Source organism: Oenanthe melanoleuca, chromosome 24 (assembly GCF_029582105.1).
Source record: "Oenanthe melanoleuca isolate GR-GAL-2019-014 chromosome 24, OMel1.0, whole genome shotgun sequence".
NCBI lineage: Eukaryota > Metazoa > Chordata > Aves > Passeriformes > Muscicapidae > Oenanthe > Oenanthe melanoleuca.
In genome coordinates this window covers 5,558,367-5,573,823 of record NC_079357.1, presented here as the reverse complement: position 1 = coordinate 5,573,823, position 15,457 = coordinate 5,558,367, and the positions used below count along the sequence as shown (strand labels likewise).

The window sequence follows — 15,457 nt, the reverse complement described above, 5'->3', positions numbered from 1 at the left end:
TAAATAACTTGCCTCCAGCCAGGACCTGTTTCCTACTGGGTTTGGGGGAGATGAACTCCCACCAGTGTGAGGTGTGAAAGGGCCTTTAAATGATACAGCAGCCAAAGTTCAGTGAGCAGGCCTTTAATACAACTTCAACATACAAAAACTGTACAGTAAAAAGACAGGACTAGAAAACTAGAGCTTCCAGTAAAAAAAAAAAAAGCTCAAGTTTCATTTTTTAATTGAAATACAGAATATAAAAGCTCTAGGTATGAAGTTAGAGGAGGCTGCAGCTCCCTCGGGGACACCGTGCTCCGCGGGCACATGCAGCCCCAGTAAAACCACAATGACTATGTTAGACCAGCTGTTCATCTGTGGAGGCTCTGTCCTGGCCTCTTCCCTGCTGGAAGGGTCCTGGCTTGGTGCTGGACAGCAGTGGGACAGTGCTGGGCTCCCTGAGGGCTGCTGGCCTGGGCTGGGCCTGTCCCAGGAGCCCCTGCCATGGCTCAGGGCCTGGCCAGGGCTGAGGCTCAGGGGCTGCATCCTGCACGGAAGCAAAGGCTGAAAACCTGCCTGGGACTCCAGGGAGAGACACAGGGTGAAGCCTCTCAGCTCCAGAGAGCCTTCCTTACCTTTTACCTCAGCGTGGGCAGTGGCAGAGCCGTTCAGCTGCTGCCCCTCCTTGGGCACACCTAGGGCAGAGCAGAGACCAGTGTCAGGTGGAGAGCCAGCTCCCACGGGGTGGTTTCACACAGGCTCTCCTGGCTGGGTTAACCCTCAGAATACCTGCCAGCAAGGCTCTGACCAGTGAACCCACTTTCCCCCCTTTCTATGATTTATTAGTGATACCTCTTTGTATAAAAGCATTGGCTCAGGCTGAGCAGCACAAGGGTCAGAGAGAGTAATTGCCCTTTCACTAAAAAGGGAACAAACAGCTGCACACGAAAAACAAAGTTTGCAAGCGTGGGAGGCAGCACAGCTGTTTAAACTGTTAAAACACACAGTGATTTCAGAAAAGTAACCCGCAAATCCAGCTACACTTAGAGACATGTTTGCTTTTCTCTTTCAAGAAAAAGCTTCAGGAATCCATATAGCATGGAGAACAGGGGCTACTAACCCTGTGTGCTCTGCATGGTGACAGCCATGGTCCCCCAGCCCCTGCCGTACCTGTGCGGCCCCTCATGGCAATCTCGCTCGCCAGCCGCTCGAAGTACTCGGGCAAGTCAGCGTATTCGTCTCCGTAGGAAATCACTTTGATCCCTTTGTCCAGCATGTTCTCACGGAGCTTCTTGAACTCATCCACATCCCCCCTCCGCACCAGCATGAAGTGCTCCAGGTCTGATTTGTGCTTGACAGCCTCTAAAAACAGGGCCTGAAACGTGGTGTCATCAACTGTCCAACCACAGCCCAAGAAGAGGAAGGACTTATTTTCATACAGCTTCTGAATCTCTCGCTTTAAGAAAGGGAAAGATGTTCTTGGTCAAGGTGAGCTTCATCCTCACAAGAGACAGCACCTGCCCTGTCCCTGGCGGGGCTCTGCAGCAATGCCATCCTTCAGCAAGTGTGGGAGCTCTTCCAGCACCTTAGCACGCTAGGGAATTCACCCCTCCTATTTCCCATACCTAATTAATTCTCCCCCACCCTCTGTGAAGCTCAGTCTAAACTCAGCTGAGCCTGTGCCTGGCTGACCCCAGTGGGAGCTGCAGCTGCACAAGGCCCACGTGGCTCACCATCACCTCAGTGTTGCGCAGCACGTTCTGGTAGCCAGCCGGGTGCAGGACGATGCCGCTGGGGTTGGTGTAGACGCCGTGGATGTGCAGCACACTGAGCTTCCTCTTCTCCTGTGCCCACTCCATCACCTGCTCAACACAAACCCACAGCCAATCTACCACAGCACTGCTAAATGTAACAGTTTGGGGAAGCATTCCAGAGAGGCTGCTTCTTCCTGCCCTTCTCTCCTCCTACACCATGGCCTGCAGCCACAACCTGTGGTGCTTGTTTGGGTCAACACTGTGGCTGACTGGTGAATGTGATGAGAAAACTGAACCAAAATGCAAGATTGACCAGAAAAGGGGAAAAAAACTACAAATCCTGCATCAGCATGTTTCTCAAGCCTACCAAGTTTTATTTTGTGGCCCCTACTGGCTCTGAGGGAGTCACCAGCTGAACTGACCTCCATTTCAGACAGCTGCTCCTGAGGCTCTCAGTTTATTCCTGCAGACCTCAGCTCGTTTAAGCTTGCAATAATTAGAATGCTTATTTGTAACACTGTAAGTACTTCCAGCCACGTAGATTAAGAGGTCACATAGGAAACATGAAGCACAGAAATGAGAATGAAAAGAGAGCAAGGACTGCAGGGGACACACACATTGGGGGTGTTTAGCATGCAAACAGAAGGATGAGATTCTCCCCAACAGTAAAACCCATGATTGAGAGATGAGGTGGGCAGGTGCAAAGAGCTCATGGTTTCCTCTTGACTGGGGCAAGAGGAGAGATTATTTGCATTAATGGAGTAGCTCTGAGAGTGCAGCAGGAAGAGCCATTCCAGCCATTGCAGGAAGAGGACACAGGGTAAGAGGGGAGCCTCCAAGGCTGCAGCCCTGAATGCCCATCACAAAAAGCACTTTGCAGCACTTTATAAAAAGTTCAGCTTTGCATCTTGTGTGCAGTTTCCCACAATGGTTAGAAACATCAGCTCAAGCCTTATGTGGAAGCAAGGCCAAGCCAGAAGTTTCAAGGACAGAGATCAAAGGAATAGCAGGCTTAAGGACTCCTCCTGAGCACTGGATGGCAGCCAGCAAACCAGCGTTCCAGAAAGGAGTGTTCCTCCTCATTCCTCTGCTTGCTGCCCTGGACAGTCAGAGCCTCTGCCTGGAGCTTGTCTGCCACTACAATCAGTACAATGCCCTCAGGCAGAATGAGAGCACATCTTGAACCACCACTGTCCCTGACAAAAGAAATAATCATCCTTTACCTTCTTTTCATCAGTCAGATCAAGAGACTCGAGGTGTTTCCCCTGGTGTGCTGCATACAGCTCCAGCAGGTTATCAAAGTTCGTGGTTAACACAAGGGCTCCATTTTCCATCAAGTGAAGCACAGACTGAAGCAGCTGCTTCCCAGAATCTTCCATTTTGGATTCCAGGTCATCAAACACCTCGTATAAACAGTCCTTGAAAAAGGTTGAGCGAACGTTGCTTGTGCGCTGTGAAGGGGAGACAGACTGAGATCAGAGCCAGCCCCTTAACACCTCACACCAAATGACTCCATGAAAAACCACCCACGTTCCCCCAACAGCCTGCAAAGCTCTGGGTCCTTGCAGGGCAAACACAGAGCCCTGGCTGCACCAGGGTGGGTGCTCTCCTTCAGCATAGGATCACGTAATAATGTCACAGGATCACAGAATCCCAGACTGGTTTGGGTTGGGAAGGACCTCAAAGCCCACTCTGTGCCATCTCATCCCACTCTGTGCCATGGGCAGGGACACCTTTCACTATCCCAGGTTGCTCCAAACCCCTCCAGTCTTGCCTGCAACGCTCCCAGGGATGGGGCAGCCACAGCTGCTCTGGGCATTCTCACAGGGAATAATTTCTTCCCAATATCCCATCTAACTCTGCCCTCTGGCAGTGTGAAGCCACTCCCCCTTGTCCTGTCACTCCAGGCCCTTGTCCACAGTGTCCCTCTATCTTTCTTGCCAGGTCCCTTCAGGTATTGGAAGGCCACAATTAGGTCACCAATGAAGCTTCTTCTCCAGGTTTAACAATCCCAGTTCTCTCAGCCTTTCCTCACAGGAAGGTGCTCCATCCCTTTAATCATCTTGGTCCAAGTGAAATACCCAAAACCCATGTCCACAGCAGGGTTATGTCTCAGGCACCTGGCACAGTAACTGCACTCGTGGTTCCTTGTACATAGAGGAATTGTTGGGATGGGGGCACCATTGCTGGAGAACTAAATCTGGCTATTTCCAGAAGCCAAATCCTATGCTCAGGGCAGGTACAAGCACACTGACCGGAGACAGCTTCTGAATAAGGTCGTGGGCAACATGAACCAGGTTCTTGTCTTCATGAAGACACTTCTGGAACCGTTTGCTCTCTTCATCTTCTAGGAGATCAAAGTCAATAGCAGCATCCAGGAGAGCCTGAATCAGCCCCTTCCAGGACTTCAGTGCTGGGACCTGGGGAGCAACTGCAGCACTAATTCCTGTCCCAATCACCAAAACAAGTTCCCGAGGCTTCTTGGTTTTGAGGCTTGGCAACAGCTTCCTGTAAAAGGGGAAAGGAGCACAGCTGGTACCACCATGACAGAGGGTGTCTGGGGTGGTGGCAGACTGAGGGAGAGGGAGGTACCCTGTGCTGAAATTTTGAATCAAGTGTCCATTGGGGCTCTCTGATAAACAGTGCATGGCAGGAGCAGCCTGGTATCCTTAAAAGACAGCAGGCAGCTCCATAGATCAGCAGCACAAATGCTCCCAACACAAGATCTGTAACTACAACATCTTTGGGAATCAAATCCGTTACCAGGATGATTATTGGGGAAGTCAATGATGCCCTGGGGTGCTTCTGCAGCAAAGCTAATCCATTAGAAATCTGAAATAAGGGAAGTCTATTAATAAAAGTTACCTGGAATGCTGGAGGGCATGGGAAAGATGTGATGAGCACTAGAGAATGACACACACAGGCTCTATGTTCCGAGACAAAACACTCATCAGATCCCATGCAGGTCGGAAATGAGACCTGGTTTTAACAAGGTGCAGAACAGGGGCCTGGAGCCAACAGCTCCATTTAACCCAGCACGAAGAACAAAGGAGGGCTTCCTCCTAGCTCAGCCCCGGAGGGGCCCAGCCCCATTTTGCTGAGGAACCCCCTCAGCTGTACCAGCAATCCCTTCCCTGTGATGCCTGCAAAGTGAACAGGGTGCTCCAGGCCCATCTTTTGGAATATCCCAGATGATACAAAGTCACATGAAAGGGCTGCAGGGCTGTATTCTCCTTATTCCTCCTCCCCTCCTTCAATCTTCCTGGCTTACACCTGCACAGTGCTTTTAAACATGACCTTTATCATTTATTAAGCAGATGTGCTGCTCCTTGCCTTGCCTTGCCTGATGTCCAGCTGCTTTCTGCAGCAGGGACCTGCTGCAGCTTCCCAGGATTGGAGCAGCAGCCCTGGGAAGCAGCTTGTATGGAAGAAATGGGCTTTATCAGCAAACACGTGATATTTAGTGAGAAGGGGAGAGGAAACCAACACCACACAGATGGAGCTGTGCCTTCCCTCAGCTCCTGCTTATAAAAACAGACTTGTTAACCCTTTCCTCGAAGAGGGTTTTCACTGCTGAAAAACAGGGTTCAATTTGAGGACTGCAAGCCTTGTGTGAGGAATAAATCAGTATACATGCTAATGGGCTAGTATAAAAACAATGTTGGAAATATAGGGACTGAAATCCAAAATAACAACAAATAACCAAGTTTTAATGTCTTGCATGCCTGAAAGGCATTCTGCTCCCTGCTGAAAAATGCACTTGTTTCTACCCTGATATCCTGAGCAAGGAAAAAATCATCTCCCAGTGTCTTTTCTGCACATTCCAGGGTCATTGATCAACCTTCAGACCACACAGAACTATCCTGCAGCCCTCCAGAACTTGCAAAGAAATCAAATTAGGGGGAGACACCCCCTAGATGAATTAGCTGCTTGTTCACAAGAACTTTTGAGCCTGCAGCAGCCACAGTCTCAGTCTTTGATAGATGGAATCATCCACCAGTCAGGTCCCCCCTCACAGAACGGTAAGACCACCTACTTCTAAGCACAGGGAACCTCAGAGTGAATTATTTAGCCTTTACATGCAGTTCAATCATACTAATTTAAGTAACTCCCTGTCCTCCTGGAAACCACCATCCAACTCAAGCGACAAAGCACAACCACCATGTCCTGACACTGTGAGTTGACAGTACAGTAAAATACAGCTTTGAGTATGACCCCATCCCCTGGCTGAGGGTTAAAACCCCAAAAAAGTACATTCTGAGTGTGAAGGCTTTTGTTCCACAAACAGCAGGAAAGGCCAGGGCACGGCCAGAAGCCAGCGCCCGGTTCTTGGATCAGGAAGCGAAACAGCTGCGGTCACCAGGGGTCACAGTCCTTAAAGAACAATGCGAGGCAAAGGAAAAGGCTCTAGTTAGAACAAATCCACTGGAGTATGATTAAATTTACCTGGGCTTTTTTGCAGGTGGCATTCCATCTTCCAATAATGTTTCCTTGCCCAGGCTCACTGTAGAAGCCATCCAGTTTCTATAGTAGAGAAATCACAAGTGAAGTCACTGCACATGGACAACACCACCAGGACAAGGTTTTACAGACCAGTTCTGCACAGGTGGATAAATCCCAGGCTTGTTATCATTCCAAGATCACCTCTGGGCTGAGAATTGCATGTTTTTGTCTCTGAACTTTGCCCCACAGTCTCATCCACTTCCTTAACCTCTTTTACCTTGGCTGTTTTGCCCAGGTATGATTGCCTCAGAGAAACACACTTTGCCAGACCCTCCGTTTCACCTCAGCTGCTCATTTTCCCAGAGAGCCTGGATCTTGGAGCAGCACTCCCCACTTCCTGACAAGGCCTGTCAGCAAACTTACTGCTTGGGAAACAGTGGGAGGGAAGAGAAGACAAAGAGATTTTTGTTGGCTCCAAAAAGCCACGGAGAGTATTTCATTCCCTGGTGATGAGAGAAGGGTTTCCCAGCCCGCCATGTGTCCACATGCACTGGGAAATGACCCCAAAGCCCACGGAAAGGAAGTGCAGTTTGAGAACTCTTTCAACAGCCTGTGACATAAAATACAAAAGCTCTGCCAGCAAGCAGTCCTCTCCCACTCTGCTTCTCCCAAATAAGTCTATGAAAAGGGAATGAAAACTAACAGAACTGTTCACCCTCCTCTGCTTTTTCCTTGTCAATTGTAATGAAGAGTCCAGCAAAAACTCTGTTAGACAAGAGCTTTTGGCCAGGGGAAATGCTGAGGAAGAGCTGCTGACCCAAAATCACAGGGTTTTTGCAGGTTTTGCAGTCTCAGGGAGATCTGAGATGCTGTAATTGCTCCCGGCAGCAGAGCAGGTGACAATAGGCAGGTCTCTCCAGCTAGGACACCTCAGCTGTGCTGCAAGTGTTGGCATGGATCATGTGAGAAATCAGCCAATATTCTAGGAAACCACCACCCTTCAGTGTTGGATGATGAGAACAGGGCAAAGTGACTCTGTCAGACAATCAGATACATGATGTGTGCAGCCCTTACCTTCTGACCCTTTCAGAAAACTTTATACAATGGCATTATGGAATGGTTTGGGTTGGACAGGAACTTACAGCTCATGTCGTTCCACCCCTCTGCCATGGCCAGGGGCACTTGCCACCACAGCAGGCTGCTCAATAATATATCACTGTAAGAACAGCAGAACACCTTAGAGAGCTGTTTTTCACCACCTGGCTCCTGAAACATTACTGAACACGTGCTGCATATCACTTCAAATAATCACCTTTTTATCTTACTGGGCCTTATTGTAGGGCCCAGATCTGGATTAAAGCATCAAAAGCCTTTAGCAAGTGAGGAATCTCCTGGTTTTCCCCCCTCTGTGCATGGCAGGCAGGGCTCCTCCATCACACACTCTTGTGAACACTGCACCAGGTATTTTTCCAACCCACACTGAGCCCAGGAGAACTTCAATGCTGTTCTGACAATGAACCTCTGCAGCCTCATCACCCCTGAACACCTGCAACCTGTCATGCCTCATGGTGAACTATTTTGGAGTGGTTAAATCTCCAAAGACCAAAGTAGTGACTCTCAGGAAGACAGGAGGACCTGCTGGACACAGGATCTGTTAGATTCACCATCAAATCCCCACAGAGTGAATGCAGCCAAGCACAGTCAGGATAAAGTGGGGGAAGCACCTCTTCTTCCTTCCCAGGAGGGTCCCATCTCTCATTTTGGATTAGCTGATTTTTCTGGAAGGACAGGCTGCTTCCACAAAGCCAGCCAGATTTTATTTAGTGGTGCAAAGATGCTTTAGAGAAGCCAGTGACTAACAATAGATAAATAGAGTATTTCAGAGGGCAGTTTGAGCTCCTGTTGGTGCCAGGTCTGCCCTCAGCCCCTCTGCAGCAGCAGAGCTACAGCTGGAAGTAAATCCTTCCTCACTTTCTAAACTGGATATAATTTAAGCTTGTATTATCTTTGTGTTGTGAATTATCAGCTGAGCCTCGAATATCGAGGCTGTTTGTAAACTCCCACCTAGGAGCTCCCTTTTGCTTCACCTGCCTCAGCACTGCTCCCATCTTGCTCACCCTGCACATTCCTATGCTATTAACAGCAGGAATAGAGCCATCAAATTAAATTTAAGTGCCTCTAAACGACATTTCAAAAGTGATTTTAAACTTAGGAAAAAACACCTTTTGGAATTATAATCACCTAGTAAGGTTTTCTGATATAATGACCTTCAACCTTCAGGTCTATTATTTAGTGCAGAGAGCCATAAAGGAACAATAACCCCATTATAAATACAGCCTAGTTCCAAAAAGTTATTACTGGTCTTAAAAAGAATTCATGGGAATTTAGCCAAGAAATAGCAACCTCCGGATTTTAGTCCTGGGGAGAAGCTCTGCTCCCCAGAGGGCTGGATTGCACTGACACAGCTGAGGTAGCCAAAATTAAATGGAATTACCTCAGAGCATCACACTGCCACGGGAAAAAAACACACCAAGTACTGCAGGTTTCACCTGGGAACACTGGTGCCATGGAGGAGAGGGAGCCACAGGCACAAGATAAGTGTCTCTCCAGCTTTCTTCAGACATTGGGAACTTTCCAGCTATTTAGACTACAGGGAGTTGAAGACTGTAAACACAACACTCCATGGTTTCCTGGCTCAGCTGCCTCATTCCCCTGTCCCAGGCATCTTCCCATCAGTTTTATCAGGGATACTAAGAGACTCCCTGTGTGGGTTTGGTGCATTCTCTTTCTCCCTCCACACAAGAGAAATCCCTTAATTTATTGAAAAGCCTCCCAGACTTCAGCTTTAAACTGTGTCCATGTCACCAAAACTGGATAAACCCAACCACAGCAACTCCCTGTGTGACACAACCATATCCAGCTGCAGAAATGTTGGAAATATGAAGGTGTATCCCAGGTAAAAGCAAACACCTGAACACCACGTGTGTCAAACGAAGGCTGAGGTTCACACAGGGTGTGTATTTACAAAAACCTCCCTGCAGCTCTGTAAAACACGACCACACCACACAGTCAACACCAGAGCCCAACCTGCAGAACCAAAACAGGAATTAATGGAACATTTTCTCCCCCACCTCATGGAGAAGTCACTGCTGACACCATCTCCATGCTCAGCACCCAACACACAACTAAAGCTATGCATGGATGGTTAAAATTGAAACCAAGTGATCCAGCTCCATGCTGGAAGATGGGCTCTTCTAGAAGAGCCCCCACAAATTCCAGAAAGAAACAAGTACAAACCTACTATTCATCCATTATTTTTAGCTTCTGTGAGTGCTGAGAACTGCCACCAGCAAGGATGTAATTCCAAGCTTCTTTTTCAATTCAAATTTAAGTGTTGGGACAAGATAGTTTAAGTCACTGTGTTTCAGCTACAAGTTGAGCTGTCCCTGGCCAATTCCCAGCTAATTCACCACGTGGGAGCTGCACTGGAGCTGGATCAAAACCATCCTAGAAACACACAGGCTCCAGGGACAATGGGACGAGGACAAGCCCTGCTCCTGTCCAAGCCACAAAAACACAGGATTCAGCCTCCTGGGATGTGAGTCAAAACACCCAGAGGTTTTTATTCAATGCTGCGATTCTTCACGTGCTTCCCTATGGCTCCGTGAGGGAGGAGAGGGAGTGACACAGCAAAGCCTGGCTGAGCCCTGTATCCCACAGACACCCACGGAAGCATGCTGGCTTTCCAGGGCTGACTCTGGGAAGGGAAACGGGGCTGGGGGGGGGTCACACCTTCGAGGGTGCTCAAGCCCTTACCTGTCCTCTCCGTTGTGCCCTCCTCGCTAAACCTGCGGGAAAAGCAACAACACGGGGATTCAGCAGGCGGGGAGGACACCGAGGCTCCTTTCCCAGGGGGAAACATCAATAAAAACAGGCTTTTAATGAGGGCGATGGTGCGGCGGGTTCCCGGCCCTCTCGGCTCACCCCCGGCCCCGCCGCTCTCCTTCGCTCCCCTCAGGCCGCTCCGTCCCCTCAGGCCGCCCGCCATGGGACCCCCCCATTATGGCGGCCCCCGTCGCTATGGCAACAGCTTCCCCTCCCCCCGCTGTCTCCATGGCAACCGCGCCCTGCCCGCCCGCTCCCCCGCCCCCGCGCGCCCCGCACGCACCTGGCGCCGCGCGCGCGGCCCCATTGAGGAGACGCCGCCGCGCCGCGCGCAGCCGCCTCGCGCCCGGCCCCGCCCCGCCCCGCGTGACGACTGGCCCCGCCCCCTCCCGCCCCGCCTCGCCATTGGCTGGCAGCGAAAGGGGCGGGGCCAGGCGTGGGAACGTGGCGGTGCGCGCTCGGCTTTGCGCCGCTATAAAAGGCGCGGGCGCATACGCGGCGTAGTGCTGGGCTGGGAGGTGGCGCCGAGCGGGTCTGTGTGTCCGGGCTGGGGCTGCGCTGGGCCTGGCGGCTCCCCTGTTCCGCAGGGGCCCCTCCTCCGCCACTTCCGCTGCCTTCGTTCCTGTACGTGCGACCGCGTCTCCAGCCCTACGAGGTACACGCTGTGCCTGGGCCTGGACGGCCGCTATGATGCCTTCAGGCATCTGTGTGGCAGAATTTGGGTGTACCTAGAGCTTTCCCAGAGAAAAACGATTCTGCGTTTTCTGGGTATCTGCGCCTTGTTTTGTGCTGGTGCCGTAAATGAAACATTCATGGTGTTTTTAGGGACAAAATTGGCCTTATTTTTTCAGCAGAGCCACCTTTGCTTGGCCCTGCCTTGCAGCACCTGGTCTTCACCATTTCTTAATTCCACAGGCACTCCTGTAAACCACAGGCTCCTGGTGACAACCAGCCTGAAACTCCTGCTGCGGGGATTTCAGCGTGGTGCTGCTGGTGGGTCAATAGAACTGTGTCGGCTTAACTACTCCTTTAATAATGATTTTATTATTGCTGAGGTAGGGTGGAGGTTGATCCAGAGGCTGCTGCCTCTTGGGATTTAGGGTTTGTGGGTTTGCCCTTGCTCAGGTTGCCTCTCTGGGGTTTCCAGGTGGGGTGACTCACACAGGCAGGTGACTCGCCTTCCTGTGGGTCTTGTCCTTGGGTGGGGAGTTGATTTTTGGGGTGGTGGCAGCAGTGCTGGGGTAGGGACTAGTGCAAAATGGGTCCCAGTGGGATGAGTGCTGGGCCCATGACTGGTGGTGGTCTGTGGGTTCCTGGGGGGCTCGGCACCACTCTGGGATTTGGCCACCAAGGGGCCAGCTGGTGTCCCCAGCTTGGTTGAGAGGAAGGCAGTTGAAATGGTGGGGGGCGATGGGGAGGAGCCCAGTGCCTCCTGAGAAATTAATTGCATTTTTGAGCAAAGGCTGCCCAGGCTCCTCTGGCTCTCAGCACCATGTTTGAGGATGGGCTGGGGGCCCTGCAAGAGGATCCTGCCTGCTCCTGCACCCTCAAAGTTCCTCTCAGGGCTCATGGATGGACTGGTTTTGGAAATCCTTGGGGATGGGGAGGCCCTTATGGCAAGGGGGCAAAGCCTTTAGCGAGCCCCCCCCTCCATTTAACATGGTTTTGTGCTTCTGTGCCCTGGTCTGTTGTTTTGCTGAAGGTGGTGGGCAAGTAGATAGGGAAACCCCTGTGGAAGCCACAGCCAGGTGGTGGTGTGGAGGGAATGCTCAGTGTCCAACAGGAGCTCTTCAAAGACCTCTGGGGCACAGTGGTGGTGTGGGCATGGGGGCCCCCAAAGCCTGATAGGTGTTGGTGGGTTTTGGGGATCTCTTGACCTTCAGCCCTCTTTCCCAAGAGACTCAAAGGTCCCTGAGGGGGGATGGAAGCAAACAGCAGTGTGCTGAACAAAGGAGGTGGATTCAGCCCTAGAGCACAGCTAGGTCATGATGGGATTGGTGAAGCAGTGTCTTGACTGACCCTGGCATGGGGTGTTGAGGTTAAATGTAGTGGGGGAACATTTTTTGTGATCAGAGTACATGGGATTTTTCCCTGAGGGAAATACATCCCTTCAGGCATGGAGATGTGGGGGTTGTTGTCCCAGTCAGCTTTCAAGCAGATGGGGGGCACTGGGGTTATGTTTTGCTGTTATTCAGGGTGAGGACTCAGATGGGAGAGGGAGGGACACATTCAGCACTGGGATTGGACCCCTAGGCCCCCACCTCCTGGTGTCACACAGGGTGTGGGACACCTGCATCACACGTTGCTGGGCCACCAGCTTGGCCACGGTGACACTGCAGCAGCAGGTGAAGGGTTTAGTGTCCACATCAGAGGTCCCAGCATTGTTCCCTAGGCAGGGGAGAGATGGGGAAATCTGTGCCAGGAACAGCTTGTCAGAGAGCTGGACAGGCATGCAGGCCCTGGAGACCTATCAGATTCCTGGGGATGGAACCAGGACTCACCTGGAGCTCATCTCTCACAGGGCATTGAGGAGGAACTGCCATTGGAGGGTTGAGGATGATGAGGAGATGAAGGCAGTGTCACTTGTTGGCCACGACCATCAGCACCAGGGAAGCAAGGCCTGGGAAAGGAGAAATACAGAGGGGGATTTTGGGGTGAAAAAATGACTCGTTTGGTAAATTTAACTTGTAAAATAAGTGTGAGTGGCAAACAGACATGTCATTTAGACCAGAAACAAGGATGGAAACAGGTCTGGGTGCTGGTGAGGGCTGGGCATTCTGACCTGCAGGATGTGACGACGTGTGGCTGGTGTGGGAGGGACGCCCTTGGGAGGGCCTGGCTTCCCCTCCCTGCAGTCCCAGCCCATTTACCCTGCTGTGCTTTCACATTTCCCAGCAGAGGCTGGAGCTGCAGGCACGTGGGTGTTTGGGGAGCTCCTCTGGGTGCCCCTGCCCTCATTTCCACCCCAGGGCAGCTTCCCTGGGAACCACTCCTGGATGTGGAAGCTGCAGGGATGGATCAGCTTCATCATTCACTGCAGGTCCCATTAGACTGCAGATTGAACATTCTGCATTCTACCTGTCCTTTCCCACCCAGCTAATCCCAGAAGATCCTTCTTTGTCAAACCCAGGGGCTGATGCATCCCTTTCCCTGCTCCGGTACTGGACTCCTGCATTCCAGGTAAGCATCCCTCCAACTTCCCCCGATTGCTCACTGTCCATACTCATTGCTCCAGTCACACTTGTGCTTCTGGCTGTCACTAGGAGGTGACACTTGGGCACTGTGGTTTCCGTGGGCGTGCCGGGGTTTTGCTGGCATTTCCTGCGGTCCTGTGCTGTTTTTGGAGTAGGGGAAAGGCTTCAGCATGACTTGGGGTGTTTCATTTCGGAAGGGATGATGCCAGCAGTGGAAACCAGCAGCTATTTCCCGTGTTGCTGCTCCTGGGTGTCTGCAGGGAGTGTCTGGGCTCCCTAAACTGTGCTGGGAGCATGATGCCAAGGCATGGGCTGCTGTGAGCTGGCAGGGAACAGACAGGAGTGCCACCTGTGCTGCCTTTGGTTTGCCAGCACCCAGTCCATCCCTGGTGATCCCAGCTGATTCCCACTTATCCTCTCCACAGGATCCTTTCCCCACTGATGGGAATGAGGGCTTCTCCTCCGTATTATCTCTCAGCCTTGCTTGCAGCAGGTGTGTATCTCCAGTGGAGAGAGCCAGTAATAGGTAAATGTTCCTTCCCAGCACATTTTGGGGAGGTGGAGGCAGAAAACCCTGCTGGGGGTGATTTTGGGGCTGTAAGAGCAGCCCAGAGGTGCAGATCCCTGGAACAGACCATGCTGAGCTCCTGGGGCTGAGACCTTCCATGAAGCAGTTCTTGCTCTCAGATTTTTATCCCTCTTTTCTGCTCTCAGGAGAGGTGTCCTCCTGGCAATTGGTGACTGAGCAGCGTGCTGCCCATTATGGCTGGTGAGTCTGGGAATAAACCTTCTGGCTCTGTCCCCTCCCTCACAGCATCCCCTCCCCAGCAGAACACCAGGGTGCTTATGGGCTGCTCCTCACCATGCCACAGCATTCAAGTGTTGGTGACAGCTCAGGTTTTAGGGACCAGGATGATTTTGGGGGTCAAGGTGAGATCCCACCCACCTCTTTCCATCTGGGGGCATCCTACAGATTGAATAATGCTGAGCCCCCCCAAAACTGACTGGGGTGTTACTCTGCAGGTTGGTTTAGGCGGCTCCTGCACAAACCCAAGCCCAACTCAGTGGAGAGCCTCAAGTCCAGCCACTCTGCTTCATCCTCACCTTCCTCCTCCTCCTCCTCTTCCAAGAGCTCCAGCTCTTCTCCTGGCACGAGCTCAGCCACCAGCTCCATCTCGCCGTCACCTGTGCCAGCAGTGGACATCAGCGCCTCGGACAGCCCCCGGTGGGACAAGAGCTACGACGTCTGCATCTGCCACAGCGAGGAGGACGTGGAGCTGGTGGAGGAGCTGGTGTCCTACCTGGAGGGCCAGCCCGAGAGCTTCCGCTGCTTCCTGCAGCTGCGGGACGCGGCGGCGGGGAGCGCGGTGGTGACGGAGCTGTGTGACGCCGTGCAGAACAGCCACTGCTGGGTCATGCTCATAACCCCCGGCTTCCTGCGCGACCCCTGGTGCAGGTACCAGATGCACCAGGCCCTGGCTGAGGCTCCCATGGCCAATGGACGCACCATCCCGGTGCTGAAGGACGTGGATCGCAAGGATTATCCCAGGGAGCTGTGGAACATCTACTACATCTACATGGTGCTGAAGGAGAAAAGCTTCAGGCAGATCAGAGACACTGTCATGCGCTGTGAGTATCCTGTGGATGAGGACCATGGGAAGGGACCAGATTCCATACATTTATTTGAAATTATTTTTAAGGTAATTGTTTGCTAATGGAGCTCATCTGCTGTCTCTGCAGACCTCCAGGAACTGTGCCGGAGCTCCACAAAAGGGACGGAGTAGTGCTGGGAGAGGCAGATGCATCCTCATGGGCATCGTGGAGCTGCTGCTGTTGGTCTGGGTGTTGGCGTGTCCCATTGCACCTTGAGGTCAAACCTGAGCTGCTCAGACCTGGGAGCCAAGGATGGGGAGTTCCCGACATCCAGGAGGGACAGCAGACCAGAGCCCACCACGTCCCAGTGGCCAAAGTCTCCGCAGGGACAGGGACATCCATCACACAAACACTAAGCTCTGACATCGGGTGGTTCTCGGGGTCACAAGAGCTCTTTACTGCGCTGCCATTTGCTGTCCTGAGGGCTCCGGAATCCCTACTAAGCTGACAAGACCCCTGTTGGGCTGTGGGCAAGACAAGATGAGGCAGGCAGTGACTTCGCACGGAATCGTTGCGACTACGAAAATGCAGAAGTTTTAAATTTTGGTG

At 52.0% G+C, this 15,457-nt stretch overlaps 2 protein-coding genes across 15 annotated transcripts; one reads left to right on the top strand and one right to left on the bottom strand.

Moving 5' to 3' along the window:
• Positions 1–107: 107 nt before the first annotated feature.
• FAM118B (family with sequence similarity 118 member B) lies at positions 108–10,436 on the bottom strand. 6 transcript variants are annotated; one of them, XM_056509844.1, is made up of 9 exons: positions 10,345–10,436; positions 9,993–10,024; positions 6,180–6,257; positions 3,989–4,241; positions 2,957–3,184; positions 1,713–1,841; positions 1,150–1,435; positions 615–674; positions 108–526 (listed from the first exon to the last, which is right to left on the bottom strand). In XM_056509844.1, the coding sequence occupies exons 3-9, from the start codon at positions 6,248–6,250 to the stop codon at positions 513–515; spliced, it is 1,041 nt and encodes a 346-aa protein (XP_056365819.1). In that variant the 5' UTR covers positions 6,251–6,257; positions 9,993–10,024; positions 10,345–10,436; the 3' UTR covers positions 108–512. The 6 variants fall into 6 exon arrangements, with proteins under 6 accessions (XP_056365819.1, XP_056365822.1, XP_056365823.1 ...); XM_056509847.1 differs by having other exon boundaries at positions 1,150–1,354; positions 10,345–10,431; XM_056509848.1 differs by having other exon boundaries at positions 1,150–1,354; positions 1,719–1,841; positions 10,345–10,430.
• On the top strand, positions 10,341–15,454 carry TIRAP (TIR domain containing adaptor protein). Of its 9 annotated transcripts, none has more exons than XM_056509857.1 (7): positions 10,341–10,716; positions 10,977–11,054; positions 13,158–13,241; positions 13,681–13,748; positions 13,970–14,024; positions 14,279–14,884; positions 14,996–15,454. In XM_056509857.1, the coding sequence occupies exons 5-7, from the start codon at positions 14,018–14,020 to the stop codon at positions 15,037–15,039; spliced, it is 657 nt and encodes a 218-aa protein (XP_056365832.1). In that variant the 5' UTR covers positions 10,341–10,716; positions 10,977–11,054; positions 13,158–13,241; positions 13,681–13,748; positions 13,970–14,017; the 3' UTR covers positions 15,040–15,454. The 9 variants fall into 9 exon arrangements, with proteins under 9 accessions (XP_056365832.1, XP_056365829.1, XP_056365833.1 ...); XM_056509854.1 differs by having other exon boundaries at positions 10,508–10,716; positions 13,681–13,781; XM_056509858.1 differs by having other exon boundaries at positions 10,508–10,716; positions 13,112–13,241.
• Positions 15,455–15,457: the final 3 nt, after the last annotated feature.

What these genes read in the sequence shown, in the direction of transcription:
- FAM118B (XM_056509844.1), bottom strand. Translation starts at nt 6,250, where the DNA reads ATGGCTTCTACAGTGAGCCTGGGCAAGGAAACATTATTGGAAGATGGA. An exon ending in CCACCTGCAAAAAAGCCCAG is followed by an intron (nt 4,242 to 6,179) that starts GTAAATTTAATC and finishes CCCCTTTTACAG; the next exon opens with GAAGCTGTTGCCAAGCCTCA. An exon ending in TGCGCAACACTGAGGTGATG is followed by an intron (nt 1,436 to 1,712) that starts GTGAGCCACGTG and finishes CCTTTCTTAAAG; the next exon opens with CGAGAGATTCAGAAGCTGTA.
- TIRAP (XM_056509857.1), top strand. An exon ending in CAGAGACACTGTCATGCGCT is followed by an intron (nt 14,885 to 14,995) that starts GTGAGTATCCTG and finishes CTGTCTCTGCAG; the next exon opens with ACCTCCAGGAACTGTGCCGG.